At 45.1% G+C, this 24,243-nt stretch overlaps 1 protein-coding gene across 1 annotated transcript in view; it reads left to right on the top strand.

Annotated features, from left to right (window-relative positions):
• Positions 1-7,906: 7,906 nt before the first annotated feature.
• The window catches only part of LOC134355882 (laminin subunit beta-3-like), a 47,759-nt gene continuing 31,422 nt past the window's right edge, over positions 7,907-24,243 (top strand). Inside the window, exons 1-7 of the mRNA XM_063066408.1 lie at positions 7,907-8,577; positions 8,926-9,005; positions 11,057-11,220; positions 18,048-18,174; positions 20,015-20,088; positions 22,268-22,453; positions 22,932-22,995. Of these exons, the coding sequence (XP_062922478.1) occupies positions 8,981-9,005; positions 11,057-11,220; positions 18,048-18,174; positions 20,015-20,088; positions 22,268-22,453; positions 22,932-22,995 (640 nt within the window). The 5' untranslated portion in view covers positions 7,907-8,577; positions 8,926-8,980. The remainder of the gene's footprint in view (positions 8,578-8,925; positions 9,006-11,056; positions 11,221-18,047; positions 18,175-20,014; positions 20,089-22,267; positions 22,454-22,931; positions 22,996-24,243) is intronic.

The following is a 24,243-nucleotide window of genomic DNA, read 5'->3' as shown; positions in this document are numbered from 1 at the left end:
TAAATATTCTGGGCAGATAAGATAACAAAGCATACTAAAACCTAAAGGATTCTGTAGTACACTAAGAGCAGAAGGATTTCTGGGAAGAGAGTAGATTCCCTTAAGGTAATCAATGTGTGGAGCTGCAGGGAATGGGTGAGGTTGTGATGTTGTGTGAATTGAGGGGAAGGGAACAGTCTCTCCTGAAGCATGTCAACAGGGGTTCGATTCTGACACAGGTTTTAAGGAGTTTGTATGTTCTCCCCTTCACCGTGTGGGTTTCCTCCAGTGTTCTCATTTCCTCCCACAGTCCAAAGACGTACGGGTTAGCTGGTTAATTTGTCACACGGGTGTAATCGGGCAGCGTGGACTTGGTAGATTTTTCTGGGTTACTGGATATAACTCTAATTAATACCAAAACTCACATTACATCTATTTACGTATCAGACAGTATTGGCACAGTAGTGTAGCGGGTAGGGCCTTGCTATTACAGCTGGGAGCATCCCAGAGTTCGGGGTTCAATTCCGTCGCCCTCTGTAAGGAGTTTGTACATTCCTCCCCAAGAATATTTGTGTTTCCTCCAGGTGCTCTGGTTTCCTCCCACTGTTAGTAGGCTAATTGGTCATGGTAAATTGTCCTGTGATTATGATTGTTACTGCCGATTACACTGCTGGCATTTAGGGCAGCAATGAAGGTCCTCCAACTCTGGTGGTGTTCAGGGCTTCCTTCATCATGGCTGTTGCTTCCTCTCGGTTTTCACTGTCGGTCATACAAGTCCCGGGTGGAGACTCTGAAAGATCACCGCACTCAGATATAGAAGAGTCCTTCATTGCCGTTTCCATAACAATTTTGTTTGACCAGTCAGGGTTGTTAGCCCTGAGCTGAACCACGCCACCCCCCAAACCTGGAGGACCAGTTGACCACTCTTAGTCTGTCCTCTACCCTTTGACCTGTTTGGTATGGATGACCCTACCAAGAGCCAAAGCATAAAGACCTGACTCCAGCCAACACAGCTCATTGGGTCACTGAGGCATGCAAGCTTCCAAACCCTATGACGAGTTTGTGGTCCTCTTGGAGATGTCCTGTGATTAGGATATAGGTAAATAGGTGGGTTGCTGGGTGGTATGGCTCATTGGGCCAGAAGGGCTTGTTCTGTACTCTATCTCTAAAACAAATAAATAAAAATTATGAAAGAATTGCTGTCGGTGATCTTGAAATGCATTAACAACACTCACACAAAAATTTCGTCAGGACTGAGGGACTCAGCACAAAACATTGACTATTTAGTCCTCTCTGTAGATGTTGCCTGACCTGTGTTTTGTGCGTGTTGCTCTGGATTTCCAGCACCTACACAACCTCTTGTGTTTATTAAGGTGGATGAATCCCCTGGGCGTGACTAGGTGTATCCTCAGATGTTGTGAGAAACAACGGAAAAGATGGTAAACACAAGAGATGCTAGAAATCCAGAATACATCAGAAGAGAACATCCTCACCGTGCACGTTACGCACAAACATGAAAAGTGTTCATTCGTGTTGGGATGATCTGTCCGTCTTCAGCCCATCGCCCCTGCTGGGGCACAGGCCGCCGATGTCAGCTCACCAGAGACCTCTGTTCTGGGCCAGTCTTCCAAATTGTCCCAGGTGTGGCCCATTTCACATCTTCTAGGCAAAGGTCCTTCCTAACTGAGGGACGAGGCCTCGGGAGCTCCTGTTGGCATTTCTGCAGCACTGGGTTTTTACAGGATGGTGTTGGTAGCCCCATGCCCATCCCTCCTCCTTAGCAGCTGGGCTTGGGACCATCCATGGCAGAGTTTAGGGTGACTCATGCTTACATGACTGGATTTTCAACACTGACTCATCGGTGAGGTAGCTGTGTCTGTCAGTCTGGCCTCAGTCAGCTGGTGGTAAAGTTCAGCTGCACCATTTCATCTACAGGTCCTGGCAAAACTGAATATTGAAGAATTACCAGCCCTGGGGGAAGCAAAGTTACAAACCAGAGTTGCCAAGGAATTTGAATCAGATTCAGGTTTATTATCACTGACGTCTTGTAAACTTTGTTGTTTTGCAGCAGCAGTACAGTGCAAGACATAATAAAAACATTACTATGTTACAATATCATCATCATGTGCCTTTTGTATGACATAGGCAATCGTGATTGTTCTCGCCGTTTTTCTATAGAAGTAGTTTGCCATTACCTTCCTCTGGGCAGTGTCTTTACAAGACGGGTGAGCCCAGCCATTATCAATACTCCTCAGAGATTGTCCGTCTAGGGTCAGTGGTCACATAGCCAGGACTTGTGATGCTCACACCACCTGCTCCATGGCTTCACGTGACCCTGATCGGGGGGCTAAGCAGGTGCTACATCTCGCCCAAGGGGGACCTGCAGGCTAGCGAAAGGAAAGGAGAGCCTTACACTTCCTTTCATCGAGACATATCTCCACTCTGACACCCATTCATGGTCACATTCATGGACCATTCAGAAATCTGATGGTGGAGCTGCTCAGAAACTTTGAGTGTGTGATTAGTGATGGCTTCCTGAGGGATCGCCATTTGAAGACGTCCTTTGTTAGGGGGAGGCTTGTACCCATAGTGGAGCTAGCAGAGCCCACTGTCCTCTGCAGCCCCTTTCGATCCTGCACATTGGCGCCTCCACGCCAGGCCATGTTACAGCCAGGGAGATTTCCCTCCATCGTACAACTAGAGAAATTAGCAAGTGTCTTCGGTGATGTACTAAATCTCCTGAAGCTCATAACAAGGTAGAGCCGTTAATGAAGTAGTGTCGACGTTTCAGGCTATTGTGGAGAGCTGCTTAAGGAAAACAGGAGTAGAGTTAGTGAGTGAGACAAGGGATATGTCATGAAGATAAATTCTACCTCCCCGTATTGTGTGTTCAGTCTGATCCTCCCTCTCTCCGGACCGACCCTAAGTTGGCTCACATGTAGCTGCAGCTCACCCCTGCATCTTCCATTTCCTTTCCTCTCTGTCTGCTCACTTTCACCGGATTTATCCTGATCTAAATGGATGTATTATGCCAGATGAAATCCGTTTTTCTAACAAGCAGATAACCATATCTTACAAGTATGCTTTCAGGTTTTTGTGGTAACTTTTCCCAGACAGGTTTTAACACCTGTCTATTGCCTCATTGAACAGGGAGGGGAGGGTGGCAGTGTGTTTACTTATGAGATAATTATTAACCTGACCCACATCCGGGGAGCTTGTCTGGACAGATTAATCAGAATGTGATCAGCAGTAAATCACGATCCCATAAAATGATCAAAATGATTCAGATTTGGACTTATTTATCACACGTACATCAAAACAAACAGCGAGATGCATCGTTAGCGTTAACAACTACCGTACCCTAAGGACACACTGGGGGCAGCCCACAAGTGTGCCACACATTTGGCACCAACATAGCATACCCACAGTGCTCGGCAGAACAATGCAGAATGCAACAAGTAACAAAACAACAGCAGCAAAACTAGGCCTGTTCCTCCCTCTCAACCAGATCCTGCTGACCGTGGTGCCAATTTCCCGCGTCCAGTCCATATCTCTCCAAGCCCTGCCCCAAGTACTTCTTAAATGATACTATTGCACCTGATCAGCCACTTCCCCTGGCAGCTCATTCCAAATACTCACCCTCCTCTGGGTGAAATGCTGTTCTTCAGGTCCCTTTTCAACCTTTCACCTCTCAGCCTAAATCCATGCCCCCCCCACCTAGTTTTGGACTCCCTACCCTAGAGAAAATACTGTTACCATCAAACTTATCCCTGCCTCTCATAACTTTAAACCTTTCTATAAGGTTGCTTCTCATTTTTCTACATTCTAAGGAGTAAACTCCTGACCTGGCCAATCTCTTCCTAAAACTCAGGCTCTCTAGTCCTGGTAACATCCTCATTAATCTTTTCTGAACTCTTTTCCAGTTTAAACACATCTTTCCTACAACCTGGCAACCAAAACTGTACTCCAAGTGCGGCCTCACCAGCAGTTTATACAACTGCAACCTAATCTCTCAACTTTCGTACCTAACGCTTGGACTGATGAAGGCCAGTGAACACCATTGTTACCACTCTGTCTACCTGCAAGACAGTTTTAAACAAACTTTGTACTTGTATCCCTAGGCCCCTCTGTTCCATTCACAATTTGTTCATCGTACTAATCCTATACTAGTTTGACTTTCCAGGATTGTCATCTTACAATTACCTGTATCGAAATCCATTTCCCATTCTTCACCCACTCCCATAACCGATTAAGATCCATTTTCATCTGAAAACCCATCATTACTTCCGGTGAGGTTTGGTCCCACATTTTTGGAAATCCCAGTGAAGACGACTATTGATGAGGGATACACATCAAATGGAACAGCACAGAAACAGGCCCCTTGGACAACCACATCCTTACCAACCATCATGCCTATCTATGCTGATCCCATCTGCCCATGCATGGTCAAGAATCCCTTTGAAATAATAAATCAAATTAAGGCATCCATTAGTCTTGCGAGACCACGGATCTGCACCTGGAAAGTCTTCACTCTCCAGGGCGCAGGCCTGGGCAAGGTTGTACGGAAGACCAGCAGTTGCCCATGCTGCAAGTCTCCCCTCTCCACGACACCAATGTTGTCCAAGGGAAGGGCATCAGGACCAATACAGCTTGGCACCAGTGTCGTCGCAGAGCAACGTGTGGTTAAGTGCCTTGCTCAAGGACACAACACGCTGCCTTGGCTGGAGATCGAACTCACGACCTTCAGATCACTAGTCCAATGCCTTAACCACAATAATATTATTTATTATTTGAAATAATAAACTAATTTAAAAAATATAATGTTGTTTCCTTTCAGATTATAAACATGCTTATTAGAATCTCAGTTCTAACTAGTTTAGGTAAAGTTGCCCTGGACCCTGTGTTCCGGTGGATTCTGTGCACTTTGAGCTCTTGAGGTCAAGTATGCAGATGGCAGAACGGAGCCAAACTTTCCAAAACCCAATGACGTGATTTCTTTCTTGGAGTATTGTTTAGGCTGGGTTTGTGGGATGGAGATGAACTGTCCTTGAATGTTCTGTTCAGGTCCTGACCTGGAACTGGTCACCTCAGGATGTGGAAGCTTTAGAGAGGGTGCTGAGGAAATTTACCAGGACGCTGCTTGGATGAGAGAGCATAGCTTATGAGGATAAGTGAGCGAGCTAGGGCTTTTCTCTTTGGAGCAAAAGAAGATGAGAGGTGACTTGACAGAGATGTGCAAGATAAGAAGCATACTGTAGATCAAGTGGAGAGGTAGAAACATTCTTCCAGGACAGGTGGCTAATACAAGAGGGCATTATTTTAAGGTGATCGGAGGAAAGTATAGGGGGAAATCAGAGATAGTTTTTTTACACAGAGAGTGGTGGGTACATGGAATACATAGACAGAGGGGTGGTACAGGCAGACACATTAGAATATAGAACATTGAAATTTACAGCACATTACAGGCCCTTCAGCCCACAATGTTATGCTGACCATGTAACCGACTCAGGAAACTGCCTAGAATTTCACGACTGCATGGCCTCTATTTTTCTAAGCTCTATGTACCTATCTAAGAGCCTCTTAAAAGATTCTATTGTATCACCTCTACCATTGTCATTGGCCGTGCATTCCACGCACCCAGCACTTTCTGTGTGAAAAAATTAACCCCGACATCCCCTCTGCATCTGTTTCCAAACACCTTAAAACTGTGTCCCCTCATGAACGCCATCTCAGCCCTGGGAGAAAGCCTCTGGCTATCCACACAATCAATGCCTCTCATCATCTTACACACCTCTATCAGGTCACCTCTCTTCCTCCATCACTCCAAGGAGAAAAGGCCGAGTTCACTCAACCTATTCTCACACGGCATGCTCCCCAATCCAGGCAACATCCTGGTAAATCTCCTCTGCACCCTTTCATTAGGCATATATAAGAGACTCGTTCTCTGTTTTTCTCATCGCTCTCTCTTTCCCCCACCATTCTGTTTTTCTCTCATCTTTCCGTGACGGTGGAAGAGATGCCAGGATGGTGTGTTGCCTCCCAGGTCAAGGGGGTTTCAGAGCAGCTGCAGAACGAGGGAGGGTGAGCAGCCAGAGGCCGTGTTGCACGTTGGCACCAATAACATACTGTAGGTAGAAAGGGGGAAAGAGGTCCCTTAGGGAGTTAGGGAAGAGGTTGAAGAGCAGGACCTCCGAGGTAGTCATCTCTGGATTACTCCCAGTACCGTGAGCTAGTCAGGGCAGGAATAGGATAATAGTATTGATAAACCAGTGGCTGACAAACTGGTGCAGGGGGCATGGTTTCAGGTTCTTGGATAATTGGAACCTTTTCTGGGGAAGGGATGGCCTGTACAAGAGGGACAGCTTGCACCAAAACTGGAGGAGAACCAATATCCCGGACATGAGGATCACTGGTGCTACTCGGGAGGGTTTAAATTAGTTAGGCAGGGGAATGGGGACCAGAGCACCAGGTTGGAAAGCTGGAGGGACGGAGAAAAAAGGTAGATGTCAGGGTCAATAAAAACAGACAGGAGGAAAGTAATAGATAGGACCAGACCATAGTTTGAAGTGTGTGTGTATTTTAATGCTGGGACTATTATGGGTAAACATGGAGAGAGGGCATAATTTCACAGGAGGTGTGAGGGACAGGTTTTTTACAGAGAGTGGTAGATGGTTGGAAAATGCAGTCTTCTCGTCTCTCTCCTCTTTCCAGTCTCTCTGTCCCTGTTGCAGACACACGTTGATGTATGTATATCAATATAAGGGTTATGTTATACGAATCTTCCATCTAGCTTCTGTCCCTGCTTTCTCTACGAGAATTTTCCTACCGCTCAGGTTAAATGTCGAAACAGTTTCCCGTCTACACCAGCGGTCGGAGCCCCGCCTGAGGTGTGTCATCTGTTGTACTTGGAGCTGAGGCGTGTGGTTCGGTTGTCAAAGGCCCGCCATTCCCGGAACAGAGAGCCCTGTTATTCCTCAACACACAATCACCAAAACGTGTTCCACTTTAAACACGGCCCCAGCAGCCCCGGTCACAACCCTACGTGAATATTCTGATCTCCAACACCGCTCAGCAGGCTGCCCTATCCTCGGCGTTCTGCTGGGTACTCTACATCTCACAGAGACGTTTCTTCGTCACCCCGGCCGTGAAACACCCATCTTGTGTTAAAACAAACATTTGATCAAAGCCCTTTGCTTGAAAGTTCCCCGAGCACTGCTTGGAGTCAAAGTTCAAAGTAAATTTATTATCAAAATACGTACATGTTACCATATACATGGCTGGACCTAGTCCTTAAACTGCTGGAGAACAGTGCGGAAAGAATAGATGCTGTTTTCTCCCGGTAGGGATTAGTTTTTAGTTCCAAGTGCTCCTGCCATGTTTTGTCACCCTGCAACCTTACCCTTCAATCTCTTTGAATTATGGAGGACAGCATGTGTATAAATGTCTCTCTCCAGCAGACTTCATCATGATCATCATGACTCCAGCATTTCTACTTTTTTAAATGTTTCTTAATTGTACGTATGATTTTTTTTTGTGTTCTATCGCTGAGCCGCAGTGAACCATTTGATTGGCCTATCAGAAGTTCTCTTTGAGAACTAGTTGACTTGATCAGCATTTCTGATCTGGCTGTTGCTCACGATTGCACTTAATAAAAAAAAATTAAAAATATGCTACCTTCAATTCATTTTCTTCAGAATCAGATTTAATATCACCGACATATGTGGTGAAATTTGTTAGCGCTGCGGCAGCAGTACAATGCAATGCATGCAAATATGGGAATTATCAAACAGTCAAACTAAATAAGCAGTGCAAAAATAGAAATAAGGAACGTAGAGAGGTGGTGTTCACGGGTTCAATGTCCATTCAGAAATCTGATAGCAGAGGGGAAGGAGCTGCTCTTGAATCGCTGAGTGCCTGCCTTCGAGCTTCTGTACCTCCTTCCTGTTGAGAAGAGGGCATGTCCTGGGTGGTGGGGGTCCCGAGTGATGGTCCCCACCTTTACTGAGGCATCGCCCCTTGAAGATGTCCTGGATACCACGATGGAGCTGACTGAGTTTACAACTCTCTGCCCCTTATTTCGATCCTGTGCAATGTTTCTCCCCACCCCCGTACCAGGCGGGATTTTCTTGCAGGCATTTCGAGAGAAGTAAAGAAGTTAGAAAAATCTCTATATATAGCCTGACAGCCAATGTACAAAAGACTGAAATAGTAATGCTGAAATATAAACTGTAAAAAGTTCTTGAAAATATTGGTGCTAATTTTTAAAAAAATGAACGCAACGAAACATACTAGAGCGTTTTAATTATCTTTCTTACAAAAGGAAAGGAACGCGTGATTTAGTTAATATTTTGGAAAGACCGGAGAGATCTGATCAATGTTTAAGTGTTAGACCCAAGGGCAGGGATAACACAGGGCGTGTGCGTGAATAATCCTGAGACATTCCTTCATCACCGGCGGACTCAGCTCACCTGAGACACTCCCAGACAGGAGTGTCAGTTAAAAACAGAAGCTCACACATGTCGAGGCAGAGACGGGGCTGCGCCAGGTGGGATCACATCACAAGACAGGCAACCACTGGGACAGGAGATTTTACCATCGGTAATGTAGCAGTCAGACTTTCGGGATTAATGGGAGATTTTTTTTCTGAATAAACACTTCCCAATAAATTATGGAAAATCCAATCTATGGATTTCAAAATGCTGTTTACTTGAATTATCTTATTGGATTGAAAAATTACAATGATCTGGAAACGTTCAAGAGCATGGGATTGCTCGGTACTTGAAACCACGAACATACGTTCTGACATGACTGTGTTTTGATTTCAGTTGCAAAAGTTGACTTTAGTTTTAAAGTAATTCTGTATTGGCAGATGGTTCTCCAAATGTTTGAATAAAGTCCGAATGTTTCTTTAAAAATACTGATAGTTTTGTGTTTTTCTTCTTGCAGGGCGTATACTTTGAAGAAGTCAAAGAACAATAAGAAGCTGCCTTTGAGTGTGGAGATGTTGCTGCTGATCCTGAGCCTGGGTGAGTTTAAAAGTTCAAGCGCTGAGTATCCAGTAGACCGGTTATTAAATATGTTGTTCTGTTGTGATTCTATTTCTTGAAAACCTTTATTATGCTTCAACTTGTAAATGAAGATGTCTCAGGAACTTGTGAGTGAATGAGTTTGACTAATGTGTTGGTTTGAAGAGAGGTGTAAAATTAGTCAGTCCCATTATAGGTGCCAGCTTCAGAAAGGTGGCGTCCATTATTCAAGACCCCCCCCCCGCCCAGGTCATGCCCTGTTCTCATTGTTACCATCAGGAAGGTGGTTCGGGAGCCTGAAGGCACACTATCAGCGATTCAGGAACAATTTCTTCCTCTCTGCCATCTGATTTCTGAATGGACATTGAACCCATAAGCACTACCTCACCACGTTTTTTATTCCTGTTTTTGTACCGCTTATTAATTTAACTATTTAATGTACACATATGTACTTACACTAAATTCAGTTTTTTTCCTATATTTATCATGTATTGCATTGAACTGCTGCCACAAAATTAGTAAATTTCACAATACATGCCAGTGATATTAAACCTGAATCTGATTCTGATTCTGAACGTACTTGCATCTTACCTGAAGTACTGGTGCTTTGAAACTATCACCGACATCCATCAACTGAATCTCCCACTAGGTCCCACACCTGACCACTAATGTTCCTCCTAAACTACAAATATAGCAAAGAGTGGTGAGAAGACGTTTGAGATCTCAGGCATTCTCCATCATAAAGAGGAATCTGAATTTGAACAAGAATAGTAGAAGTTTCATATCGAGGAGAAACTCAGTAGAAAGGCAAAGGTAGAAAGGACCGGCCAGGGATGGGGCAGGTGGCTGTGATACTGGTGACAAAACAATGACCCATCCTGTCAGCAATGGGCAGTAATCTTCTTACACTTTGCACTTTGGTAGGACCAACCAGGGTAGGACTTACACAGTGAATGGTAGGGCACTGAGGAGTGTGGTAGAACAAAGAGATCTGGGAATACAGATTCATAATTAATTGAAAGTGGTGACACAGGTAGATAGGATCGTAAAGAAAGCTTTTGGCACATTGGCCTTCATAAATCAAAGTACTGAGTACAGGAGATGGGATGTTACGCTGAAGATGTACAAGACATTGTTAAGGCCTATTTTGGAGTATTGTGTGCAGTTTTGTCACCTAACTACAGGAAGAATGTAAATAAGATTGAAAGACTACAGAGAAAATTTACAAGGATGTTGCTGGGACTGGATGACCTGAGTTATAAGGGAAGATTGAATAGGTTAAGACTTTATTCCTTGGAAAGTAGAAAATTGAGGAGAGATTTGATAGAGATATACAAAATTATGAATGGTATAGATAGGGTAAATGAAAGCAGGCTTTTTCCACTGAGGTTGGGTGGGACTACAACCAGAGGTCATGGGTTAAGGGTGAAAAGTGAAAAGTTTAAGGGGAACATGAGGGGAAGCTTCTTCACTGCAAGGTTGGTGAGTGTGTAGAACAAGCTGCCAGTGCAAATGATGCATACGAGCTCGATTTCAATATTTAAGCAAAGTTTGGATCGGTTCCTGGATGATAGGGGTATGGGTGGCTATGGCTATGGGGCAGGTCGATGGGACTAGGCAACTTAAATGGTTTGGCACGGACTAGTGGGCCGAAGGGCCTGTTTCTGTGTTGTACTGTTCTATGACTCTATGTACCTGTCTAACTGTCTTTTGCAAGTCAGTATTATACCTGGCCCAACCACTTCCTCAGGCACTTAATTTCAAATATGGGGCACCATCTGTGTAAAAGAGGTTGCCCCTTGTTCTTATTAAATCTGGTATTATTCAAGGGTGTTGTTGCTTCAAGTTGACACAATGACTATTTTACAGAAGGGAAGATTTGCTTTGTTTTTTAACGCGACTTTGCTGGATCTCCCAAAGTATTTCACAGACACAGAGAATTCCCTGAGTGTGCTCACTATGGCAAGTCAGCAAATGCCTACACAGCAAGATCTCACAGTGATCGTGCAGACAGCTGGAGTGTTGTAAATTTGTTATTTCTGTGTTGTCAGCATTGGCCTGCTGTGTATCCGCGCAGGGGGACTGCTCCAGACAAGCGTGCTATCCCCAACTCAGAGATCTAACCGCCGGACCAGTAAGTAAGCTTCAAGCTTCATCGACGTGCGGGCTCCAGGCATCTGAGAAATACTGCAGTGCAAAGACATTATATGGGCGGGTAAGTAATGTTAACCAGTCTCAATAACCCGCACACTTTAATCAACCTGGTACCTGTGTTGCCTAATAAGTCACAATGCATTAAATCTGGATAACTTGACCAAGTTCACCAATAAAATGGCAAATACTGGAAACACTCAGCAGGTCAGATAACAACAGTGCAAAGAATCAGTATCAGATTTTTTATAGTTGGAGTGGCACGGTAGTGTAGTGGTTCGTACGCTTTGCAGTACCACTGATTCTCACTGCTGTCTGTAAGGAGTTTGTACGTTCTCTCTGTGACCGTGTGGGTTTCCTCTGGGTGCTCTGGTTTCCTCCCACAGTCCAAAGATGTACCTGTGGTGGGTTAATTAGTCACTGTGAATTGTCCTGTGATTAGGCTAGGATTAAATCAGGGATTGCTGGGCAACGCAGCTTACTCCATATCTCAATAAAGTAAATAAGTCATTGTAGTTTCTTATTGGCCATGTGGCCAAGTAGATAAGGCATCTGACTTCAGATCAGAGGGTCGCAGGTTCAAATCCTGCTGCGGTTGCTTTGGGGCATCGCAGTAGTGTGGAGGTTAGTGTGATGTTATTACAGCTTGGGGCGTTCCAGAGTTCAGAGTTTGTACATGTGGGCTTTTTTCCGGGTGCTCTAGTTTCCTTCCACCTTCAAAAGACGTACCGGTTAGTCAGTGAATTGGTCTTTGTAAATTGTCCTGTGAGTAGGCTGGGGTTAAACAGGTGGGTTGCTGTGTGGTGTGGTTCGTTGGGTCAGAAGGGCCTGTTCTGTGCTGTAAATAAATAAATAAACAAACCAAACATTTGAGAGACAGAGTCTACTGGAGAAACTCGAGCAGCAGGGCAAAGGAACAGTGTTTCGATCTGAAAATCCCTTTCCACCACAGATGCTGCTGGACCACTCGAGTGCCTCCAGCAGATCGTGAGCTGCTCCAGATTCCCAATTCCTCTGTGCAGTATCTTGAGTCTGCCTGTATAGCATCAAAGTAAAACAGGACGAGTATCTGTCGGGCGGTGCTGGCTAGATTAACTTTATTGATCACACGTGCGTCATTTGTGTGAACAGCCAACACAGAGATGGGCTGTGCGAGGGGCAGAGGGGCAGCCCGCAAGTTCCGCCATGTTTCCGACACCCACGTAGCATGCCCACGACTCACTGATCCTAACCCTTTCCCTGTGGGTTTGGCGAGGAGCTCGGGATCGGTCTGAGCTCAGCAGATTGCAGAATGGATTACTTATTTTAAACCTGTTTAGAGACACAACGCGGTAACAGGCCCCTCTGGTGCAATGAGCCCACGCCACCCAATTACACCCGCGTGGCCACTCAACCTACGAACCCATGTGCCTCTGGACTGTGGGAGGAAACCAGAGCCCCTGGAGGAAACCCACGTGCTCACGGGGAGAAGGTACAAACTCTATACAGGCAGCAGTAGTGGTGGAAATTGAGCCCGGGTCGCTGCTGGTGTAACAGCATTGGTTGCACTGGCCGCTATGCTCTGCCGTGCTACCCCGAACTGACTTTTAAAATATAGATATAAATGATATTGTTTTCTAGTTCAGACTTTGCTCTCACCCCACGTGCCAGACTCCCTGTGAAATAGTTCCTCTCAATCCAATATCCTCAAAAGGCAATCGGATCGTTCCTTGGATTTCCACAATCCAGTGTCATCGCACTGACCAGTTCACACTCTCAGAGACTGAGTATTTCAGTACGGCATCATTAACATCAAAATCTTCCCATGTAATACTGTCTGTACAGTAGTATATGTATCAACTAATATATTCTTCCCTTATGGGAGGAGCTCACTCCAGAAAAGATCTGTGGGATCCTCCGTAATCAGTGTGTCGTGGTGAATCGGGAAGTGAGGAGAGTCTGGTTGGTGTTGTTCCCACTGACCCTGCACTCGCTGTTGGGTTGTGATTCCTCTCCTGGCGCGACTGCTCTGCAAAAACACCACCCACTTCCTCCTCGAACACTGCCTCGCCCACTTTAATCACCCTCTCCCTCCTGTCTCAACGTCGAGCTGCTTATTGGCAGCAGAAACTTTGCTGGGACTTTCCTGTTTAATCAGACTGGGTGGGTCCCGGTTCAGTTTCTCCTAATGATCCATGATGGCAGGTTAACCCACAAATAAATACACAGTCAACGTTACAGGCTGAAACCCTTCTTCAGGACAGGAAAATGAGGGGGAAGATGCCAGAGTAGAGGGGCATCCATTTAGAATGGAGATGAGGAAGAATTTCTTTGTTCAGAGAGTGGTGAATCCGTGGAATTCTTTGCCACAGGCAGCTGTGGAGGCCAAATCTTTAGGTATACTTGAGGTAGAGATTGATAGATTCTTGCTCGGTCAGAGCATGAAGAGATACTGGGGGGGGGGGGGGAGCAGGGTGGAGAAGAAGAATAGCTAAAAATTGATGGGTGAAGCCAGGTGGGTTGGAAAGGCAAAGGGCTGGAGGGGAAGGAATCTGATTGGAGAGGAGAGTGGACCACAGGAGGAAGGGAAGGGGGAGGGGTACCGGGGGAGGTGATAGGTAGGTGAGAAAAGGCACACTCTACAAGGTCATTTTTGAGAATTGAGATATTTATGAGATAATGTAGAAATGCAACCATTCTGAAGCATTGACAAGGAACATGGCAAATTTTGCACTGCAGTGATGAGTATGGTGGACAGTGAACCAAACAGGGTCTGACTCTGTTGGGAGCTCTCTAAGATACTGATACAAAAAAACGTGTCAACTAGGGATTGTCCCATGATCCAATACCCTGCACCAGTGATGTTAGCTGAGAAATAAACGTTGGCTGTGGGGAGTATAATGGCAACAGCTCTATTTATTTTGCACTATAGACTTAACTAATGATACAAAAAAGTATTGTAATGCAACAAAGAAGGACTTAATCCTGACATTTTTGGAACTATTAATAAATGAATAAGTTTTCAGGTAATTTAAAAATATTCCCAACCTGGGTCCGCAGACTTCTCGGTTGATGGTAAGGCTCCATGGCATTAAAAAAAAAGGCTAGGAACCCCTGATCTATAATATATTTCTATATTATTAATTATATTCAAAACATAAGGCCATAAGATTAGGCCACTTGGCCCATCAAGTCTGCTCCACCATTTCAACATGGCTGATCCAACTTTCCTCTCAGCCCCAATCTCCTGCCTTCTCCCACCACAACATCCCTTCATGCTCTGACCAACCAAGAATCTGTCAACCTCTGCCTTAAATATACATAAAGATTTGGCCTCCACAGCTACCTGTAGCAAAGAATTCCACAAGTTCACCACTCTCTGAATAAAGAAATTCCTCCTAATCTCCATTCTGAAAGGATGCCCCTCTATTCTGAGGCTGTGTCTGGTCTTAGACTCTCCCACCATAGGAAATGTCCTCTCTACATCCACTCTATCAAGGCCTTTCACCATTTAATAGGTATCAATTAGGTTTCACCCCTCCTTCTTCTAAATTCTCGTGAATACAGGCCCCAGAGCCGTCAAACATTCTTTACTTGGCAAACCGTTCAATTCTGGAATCATATTGAAAGGTCTAAATACAGTGAAAGTAGAGAGGATGTTTCCTATAATTGAATCAGAGGGCACTGCCTCAGAATGGAAGGCATCCAATTAGAACAGAGATGAGGAGGAATTTCTTTAGCCAGAGAATGGTGAATCTGTGGAATTCATTGCCACAGATGGCTGTGGAGGCCAGGTCTTTGGGTATATTTAAAATGGATGGCGATAGATTCTTGATTAGTAAAGATTTCAAAGGTTACGGGGAGAAGGCAGGAAAATGGGGTTGAGAGGGATAATAAATCAGCCATGATGGAATGGTGGAGCAGGGCCAATGGGCCGAATAGCCTAATTCTACAACAAGATCTAATTTCAATAATTTAGTTGGGCCGCACAGCAGCATAACGGTTAGCACAAGGCTTCACGGCACAAGTGATTGGAATTCATTTCCCGTAACTCCCTGTAAGGAGTTTCTGTGTTGTCCCTGTGGCCGTGTAGATTTCCTCAGGGTGCTCTGGTTTCCTCCCACAATCCAAGGACGAGCGTATTAGGATTAGTAAATTGTAGTCAGCCTGTGTTGTAGAGCCAGAAGTGTAGCAACACTTGTGGGCTGCCCCCAGCGCAGTCTCAGGCTGTGTTTGTTGGTCATTGACGTAACAGCACATTGCACTCTATGTTGTATGACATCATCATTGTGTGCCGTGTCATATCACGTGGGCGGTCATGGTCTTTCCATGACCACGATTGTTCTTGGCAAATCTCTCTACAGAAGTGGTTTGCCATTGCTGCCTTCTGGGCAGTGTCTTTACAAGATGGGTGAGCCCGGCCATTATCAATACTCTTCAGAGATTGTCTGCCTGGCGTCAGTGGTGGCATAACCAGGAATTGTGATGTGCACCAGCTGCTCATACGACCATCCATGGCTGATCCCATGGCTTCACGTGACCCTGATCAGGGGCTAAGCAGGTGCTACACCTTGCCCAAGGGTGACCTGCAGGCTAGTGGAGGGAAAGAGCACTTCACACTTCTTTTAGTAGAAACGTATCTCCACCTCGCCACCCGGTTAATTGATCATGGTTGTAATTAAGTGGCGCTGGCTCGTTTGGTGAGGTGAGCCTGTTATGGTGCTGTATCTCGAAAAGGACAATTTCTGAATGGACAATGAACCCATGTTTTGCAATGTGCTGCTGCAAAACAACACATTTCCAGACACATGCCAGTGATATTAAATCTGATTATGAAACACATTGTCACACTCCAAAGCCCCTGGTTTTTTTTTTTGGCTGAATATTTTTTGGCCCATGGCTTCCCTAAGCCTGCATCTTCTAACATGAGCTGTGAATCCTGTCATTACCAACAAGAGAATGTAGGGTATCAGGGTGATCGGGGATAAGTCTCAGAATTAGACATTTAAAGGTTGTGGTTTGAGTTAGCAGCTTGTAGTCAGATCAGCTGCGTTCATGCAGAGACAGAAAATTCTGACAGCTGGTTCATGGGAGGAGAAGTTGACACAGTTGCTAAATTGTTGGCACTGGATTCACCCAGAAGGTCTGCCAAACATTTGCAAAATTAGCTTAGAGCAGCAGAAAGTAATGATTTTTATGGCCATGACTACATGAGGAGTATTGAGGACGTTGCTTCCCAATGATGTGTACTTAGGATAAATCAGTCACAGTTTCATCAGAGCATAATGTTACACAACAGTCGGCATTGGGATCTCAGTAACTCGGCTGTCAGATTATGGCAGAGAAGTAGGGCAAGTTTGGAGAAGGTGATGCTGCTTTGTGCCCATTTTAGTGTTGTAACTTGAGCCTGCACTTGCTTTAAAACTCAAAGCCTTGATTGGCCGTTTCAGAGAAAGCAGAATGAAAATGTGACATGCCTCTTGCCAAAAGTGAAGTGTTACACTTGGGCAGGCCAAATGTAAGGGGCTTTTACACTGTTAATGACAGTGTTGCTGTACAGAGGGAATTTGGGGTCTAAGTCCACAGCTCCCTGAAAGTGGTTATGCGGTTTGATAAGGTGGTAAATTTATTTATTTAGCGATCCAGCACAGAACAGACCCTTTGAGCCTCACCGCCCCAGAAACGCCTGCCAAATCCGATTAACCCTAACCTGATCACGGGGCGACTTACAATGACCAGTTAATGTATCTGATATGTCTTTGGACTGTGGGAGGAAACCAGGGACCTGGGGGGAAACTCCATGCATTCCATGGGGAGGTCAGAGACTCCTTACGGGACGGTGCCACAATTGAACTCCGAACTCTGAGCTGTAATAACGTCGCCCTAACCGCTACGCTAAGAAGGCATCTTGCATACTTCCCTTTTCTTGTCGAACAGCAAGTTGAGTGGAAAACAAGTGATATTTGTTTTAAAACAAAAAAGCCCAGATCACTCATTTCAGTTAAACCCAGACTGGCTGGGTAGCAGGCACCAGCAGAAGGTATTTCACCTCTTTGACAGCCTGCAAGACATTTGGCTGAGATGCTGATCTCACTGACTAATGACTGACAAGGAAGCGTTCCATCTTATATTGACACCACATCTAAAGTACCAGTCTTGCCAGTGACATCCCCTTTCTGTGAACGAATACATTTGAAACAATCTCCTATGGATGGGAGTGGAAGCCAAAGGGATTGGGGGAATTCTCAATGGGTTGGATGAGGATGGGTTGGTTTTGAATGTTCTCTTCAGATCCTGAACTGAAACTGTCCACCCCCTTGTAGGAAGGATGTGGAAGCTTCAGAGAGGGTGCAGAGGAGATTTACCAGGACGCTGCCTGGATTAGAGAGCGTATCTTGTGAGGAAAGGTTGAGTGAGCGAGGGCTTTTCTCTTTGGAGCGAAGGAGGATGAGGGGTGACTTGACAGAGGTGGTTAAGATGATAAGAAGCATAGATTGAGTGGACAGCCAGAGAATTTTTGCCAGGGAAGAAATGGTTAATACAATATAATTCAATAGAGATTGTAGGATAATATAGGGGGGTGTCTTGGGTAGAATTTTTTAGTACGTGGTAGGTGCATCAAACACATTGCCTACGGTGCTGTTGTAGACAGATACAGCAGGGACATTGAAGAGACTCTTCGATAGGCACATGGATGATAGAAGAATGGAGGGTTATGTGGGAGGGAAGGGTTAGATTGATCAAAGGAGCTGATTCAAAGGTTCTGTATTGTACTGTTCTATGAAAGTAATTGTGGTTATGTACAGCTGTAAGCCAGAGAACTGAATAATGGGGTTGAATAAAGACATTGGGGGAGGGAGCAGTTGCTTTGTGTGCATGGTGAGTGATCTGTGCCCATGGATTTTCCCACAGGAATTACTGCAGTGCTGCATCTGTGACTCCAGGAATGACTACAATCCCGTGTACTTCACCAACAGCCACCGTATCAGCAATGTCATTCCCTCAGACTCCCTGAGAAGCTGGTGGCAATCAGAAAATGGTACGATCCAGGGCTGTAGGCGAATGGGGGGAGATCTGATGGAGGCATTCAACATTATGAGGGGTACAAATAGAGTAAATGCAAGCAGGCTTTTCCCACTGCAGTTGGGTGAGACTAGAGCTAGCAGTTAAGGGTGAAAGGTGATATATTTAAGCAGAACATGAGAGGGCATTTCTCCTCACAGAGGGTGGTGAGAGAGAATGAAATGAGTTGCCAGCAGAAGTGATGAATATGGGTTTGATTACAACATTTAAGAGAAGTTTGGATAGGTACACAGGTGGGAGTGGTATGGAGAGGTACAGGTCAATGGAATCAGGCAGAGTAACAGTTCGGCATAGACTGAACAGGCCAGAGGGCCCATTTCTCTGCTGTGGAAATCTGACTCTATCAGAATTCCTCTTCTTGAAAATTCCACAGTAAGATGGGTATCCATTACCTTAGAATTGAGCCACCTAAAGAACTTCTGTTTTACTAGACTTCACTCAGTTGTGTGAGGTCTTCGCACAACTCGTGTTCAGTTTTGGTCACCCTTCCTCTAGCACAGGGGTTCCCAACCTTTTTTTTAAAGCCACAGACCATTAACCAAGTTATCTGTGGACCCCAGGTTGGGAACCCCTGCTCTAGCGAGGGTGTCATTAAACTGCAAGGGTTGCAGAGAAAATCTACGAGGATGCTACCATGACTTGAGGAACTGAGTTATAGAGAGGGGTTAGACAGGTGAGGATGGTTTTCACTGGCACATAGCAGACTGTATCAAATCTTGAGAGACATAGACAGGGTGAATGCATCCAAGCTTGTGGAATCAACATCTAGAGGGCATAGGTTTAACATGGGAATGGAGAGATTTAATAGGAAGAGGGCCAACATTTTTACACAAGGGTTGCATCTACATGGAGAAGAGTATAGTAACAACTTATAAAGAACATCCTACCCACATCCCTTGTCATTATATTTCAATGTCAATGTAACAGAGTAAAGAGCTCCTCACTTTCCAACACTGGGTCTGTGTTTTCTCTAGGGTGGAGGAATCTGACACTAAAGGATATAGATTTAAGACTTACAAGGATGCTGTGCAGATTTGAGATATTGAGTTACAGGAAGAGGTTGGCCGACTAGGGTTTTATTCCTCAGAGCAAAGAAGAATGAGAGATGATGTATAGAAGTGTTGTCCCATTATTCTCTGGTTAGGCCACACTTGGAGTACTGTGTCCAGTTCTGGTCGCCTCACTATAGGAAGGATGTGGAAGCATTGGAAAGGGTACAGAGGAGATTTACCAGGGTGCTGCCTGGTTTAGAGAGTATGGATTATGATCAGAGATTTAGGGAGCTAGGGCTTTACTCTTTGGAGAGAAAGAGGATGAGAGGAGACATGATAGAGGTGTACAAGATAAGAGACAACTTCTTGTTGGGTGATATTTCTAAGGAATGAGCTGCCAGAGGAAGTGGTTGAGGCAGGAACAATAAGAACTTAAAAGACTCGTGTATTGGAAAGGTTTAGAGTAGGGGTTCCAGAGCAGGGGATCCCAACCAGACTCCTCAGTTAATGGTCGGGGTCCATGGCGTTAAAAAAGGTTGGGAACCCCCCAGTTTAGAGGGATATTGGCCAAACACTGGCAAATGAGATTAGCTTGGATGAGGCATCCTGCTCAGCATAGGCTAGTTGGGCCGAGGGGCCAGTTTCGGTGCTTTATAACACTCACAAAAAGGCTAGTCCTAATATCTGGGCACTGGACAAAGGAAATAACTTCCCTTTATCTACCCTAGTTTCATAGCTTGAAAATTGACATAATCCTAACAAATGTTTTTGATCTTTTATTCTGCTCTGTCTTTGTGTTTGCAGATCAGGATCAAGTCTTCATACAGTTAGACATGGCTGAGAAGTTCCAACTGAATGAAGTCATGCTCAAATTTAAGGTGAGAGATTTTTTTTTGAAAAGCAGGTAATTTAGAGGATGTTTTCCAGACTGTCTGCACCATCTACCTCCTTCCTGTCCTCAATGGGAGTGCAAGCCAGATCAAGGCAAATACACACGAGTCGCCATAGATCCAGCAGATGTAGAAGGGTCCTTGCTCACCTTCCATCCCACTGCCAACCTGGACCAAGGAATGTGGGGGGGGGGGCGGGGAAGCTTTGAAATTGGGATTCACCTTATTGTTTACCTGTACTGCACTTTCTCTCTAGTTGTTACACTTCATTCTACATTGCTACTTGTTTATCTTGTACTACCACAATGCACCGTGTAGTGAATTGACCTGTGTGGGCATTGTGCAAGACAGGTTTTTCACTGTATCTCGGTACATGTGACAATAATATTCCAATTCCAGTCTCAGATAGTCAAGAATCCCAAATCCCAAGACCTAAGTCACCACTACCCTGTCTTCAAACACAAGAAAATCTGAAGATGCCAGAGATCCAAGCAACACGCACAAAATGCTGGAAGAACTCAGCAGGTCAGGCAGCATCTATGGAAAAGAGTAAACAGCCAATGCTTCATTTTGCGTCCTGATGAAAGGTTTCAGCCTGAAATGTCAACTATTTACTCTTTTCCGTAGATGCTACCTGACTTGCTGAGTTCCTCCAGCACTTTGTATGTGTTGACTTGGCCTCAAAGGATATTTCTCCCAGAAATCCAGTAGGATATTATTTTCATGAAAATGGCTAAACACAAAAAGACTAACTTCTACTATTTGGATTAATTACTTAGTCAGAGAGTGACATGTAAAGATTTTGAACTTTCTGATTTCGTTGGAAAGAAATATTATTATTATTAATACAGTGGATTCCAGTTAATTGCGACACATCGCAACCAGTACACTTTGACACAATTAAACAGCTATCCCCAATTAGTCAAAGGTTCATGAAATAGTTAAAAAGGTATTTTTTTTAAAAAGGCAAGCTATCGTTTAACTGAGTGGTAAATTTTGTACTTAAATGAAATAACGTAACAAACTAGAACACTACCAACACTATAAAACTGGAATAGTTCCTAATAGTTATCAACGAGGAACTTATCCAGTGTATGCTGCAGTGTTCTTTTGATTTGCTGTAAATGAACAAAATCAGCGCAGACACCTAGTGTAGATCATGGACTGCCTTCATACAATGCTATCGACAATTATGTCCTCTAAACCTTCATTTTCATTGCAACATTCAAGATGATGGTTGATACTTTCAAATTCTTTGTAGTTTCTAACTTGCTGAAGTAGTAAAATCATTTCATTTTCACTCCCTGCCATTTCTGGCATCTCCAAGCCTGAATGACAGGAGACCTTTTGTGGGAGAAGGTCCAGTGGTATGAACAAGTGTCACAAACTGCGGCCTCCCTAGTTTGCAGTGAATGTCCAGAACATCTTCTGTGCCTTATCACGCCCTTCGCTGTCCACAGAACATTACAATAACGCCTTCCTGCCCATTCGATCTTACTGTTGATCTCATCTGCCCAGTCCTCCGGACCTGACTTTGGATGCTAGGATCCCACTCGACCTTTATAGTTAACCAGATCACCGGTGCTCAGCTAAGTTATTTGTAATTAGCCAGATGATTTAAAATTAGCTCAAGTATTTGCAGTTAAGTGGATCTCTTGTAGACCATCTGTAGCTGACTAGAGCACTTGCAGTTAGCAACACTAAACAACAGTATTAGTTGAGGTGTTGGTGTACAGGTAGTGGGAAAATGAACTCTTGTGTTTGATCTTTTTTACTGGAGATTCAGTATCACTGGACACTGTCACTTTGATCTGGCCCACACCTTCATTAACCTGGTCCAATTCCATTGCCTTTCTTGGGATCAGTGCGTATTTATCCTCTATATGAAGAGTGTGAAGAGGTGCCAGGTATTGTCACATGTTTGTGTGTGCAAGGTGGGGGGGGGGTAAAAGGGCTGGGGGTAGAGAGATTGTTTAGAATCGTGTATGTGGGGTGGGGGTGGTGCTTTGCTTAGGGTCAGGGATGTTTAGTGGGAATGATCAGTGTTGGGGTTGGAGGGGATGGGGGTAATGGCTGCCTTGGTTTCTCTGGGTTCACTACCTCAGCTCTGAGTGAGCACGTTCTGGTGATCTTGGATCTGAAGCCTCCTCCTTCCTGCTCCCTGCAGTCTCCTCGCCCTGCTGCTATGATGATCGAGCGCTCAGAGGACAATGGCCAGACCTGGAAACCCTACCAGTATTTCGCCGACGACTGTGCCGCCACCTTCCCTCACATCACAGCTGGCCGGCCGCAAAGCTTTGATGACGTCCGTTGCCAGGAGCAACCTCGGACACACGGTCCGTCAGATCAGGAGGTACTGGTCGAAGCTGTCCACTCCTCGGTGACCTGATAAGGGGCCAGGAAACTGGCTGCTGTTGTACTAACCACAACGCGTTCAGAGGGGAGCGTTAACGTCAGAAAGACAGTCCGTAGTTCAATCTGTAGAACAGGCAACAGAGCAACACCCAGATTTATTTATTTATTTAGAGAGATGGTGTAGAAAGAGCTCTTCCAGCCCAATGAGTCTCACCGCGCTGCCTATTTAACCCTAGCCTAATCACAGGGCAGTTTACAATGACCAATTAACACACTAACTGGTGCGTCTTTAGACTGTGGGAGGACACCTACACGTTCAGGGGGAGGAGATACAAGCTCCTTACAGAGGGCATCAGAATTGAGCTCCGACACTCCGCGCTAACCACTGGGCTACCGTACCGTCCAGATAAGCTCAATTACTCCAGTGAAAGAAGTCTTCCCCACTGATCCTCCTCTCTCTCTCTATTGCCTTCCAGGTTGTATTTAACCCCCTCAGCCTGGCTGACTACATCAGCGCCACAAAGGGCGACAAGATTAACAGTAAGGTTTTCTTCAGTCTAATAAATTATACCTTGCCTTAATGATCTTGTGAACAAACTCGGAGCTTTTGAAATGGTTAAACCTTCCCAGAGGCCCTGTGGAGGTTTATTTGCGAGGTCTGCTGGTCTCTGTGCTGAACTGAGGCTGTGGTTCCAGTGGTGACTGGCTTCGTGCTTGTGGACTCACTTTTGTGAGCTTCAGTTCTGAGCACTGAAAACTTTTATTGTAAGGGGTGGGAAGTTCAAGGGGGATATTAGAGGAAGGTTTTTTACTCAGAGAGTGGTTGGTGCGTGGAATGCACTGCCTGAGTCAGTGGTGGAAGCAGATACACTAGTGAAATTTAAGAGACTACTAGACAGGTAAATGGAGGAATTTAAGGTGGGGGCTTATATGGGAGGCAGGGTTTAAAGGTCGGCACAACATTGTGGGCCAAAGGGCCTGTACTGTGCTGTACTGTTTTATGTTTGTATGATTTGTTTTTTGTCTCTCTGCACATTGGGTGTTTTAAAATGGGTTCTATTGGGTCTCTTTGTGTTGTGGCTGCCCATAAGGAGATGACTCTCGAGGTTGTATAAAGTATACATACTTTATAATAAATGCACTTTGATGGGTAATGCAGACCATTACAGCACAGGACCCTTTGGCCCACAATGTGCCAGGCAAATGTGGGCCTGGTAAACATGTGCCAGGCCCATCCCTCAGGGTCATGATCTGGATCTGGCAGCGAGGCAGGAGGGTCTCACGCAAGAGATCAAAACATCAATGAAGGGTGAAGCTTTGCGTCAAAGTCTTAAGGACAAGGTAACGCACCAAAATGCTGCCGAGCTCGGCAGGTCAGGCAGCATCTATGGAGGGGAGTGTACAGTTGTCATTCTTGGCCAAGACCCTTCGTCGGGACACGGTCTTAAAGGCAAAGAGAAAGCAGGGGAATCCCAGAGCTCGGTAATGTCGCAGTGAGTGAAACTCTATTACAGTGCTAGCGACCTGGGTTCAGTTCTGCTGCTGTCCGTACAGAGTTTGTACGCTCTCCCCAGGACTGTGTAGCTGTGTAGGAGTCGGCGTTCATGGTGCTCTGGTAACAGCTAATGTGGGCAGCTCAGGGACTGTCATTTCCTCATGGCTTCATGACTCTCTCAGAGTCTTTAGAGTAATATTTTTCCCTGCTCAGATTTCAGTGAGGAGACAGAACAGGGTATAAACCACATACGGGGTCCGAGCCCAAAACATTGATAGTTCCTTTCTCCTAAC

This window comes from Mobula hypostoma, chromosome 13 (genome assembly GCF_963921235.1).
Source record: "Mobula hypostoma chromosome 13, sMobHyp1.1, whole genome shotgun sequence".
NCBI classification, from domain to species: domain Eukaryota; kingdom Metazoa; phylum Chordata; class Chondrichthyes; order Myliobatiformes; family Myliobatidae; genus Mobula; species Mobula hypostoma.
This window is presented reverse-complemented; position numbering and strand designations above follow the sequence as displayed.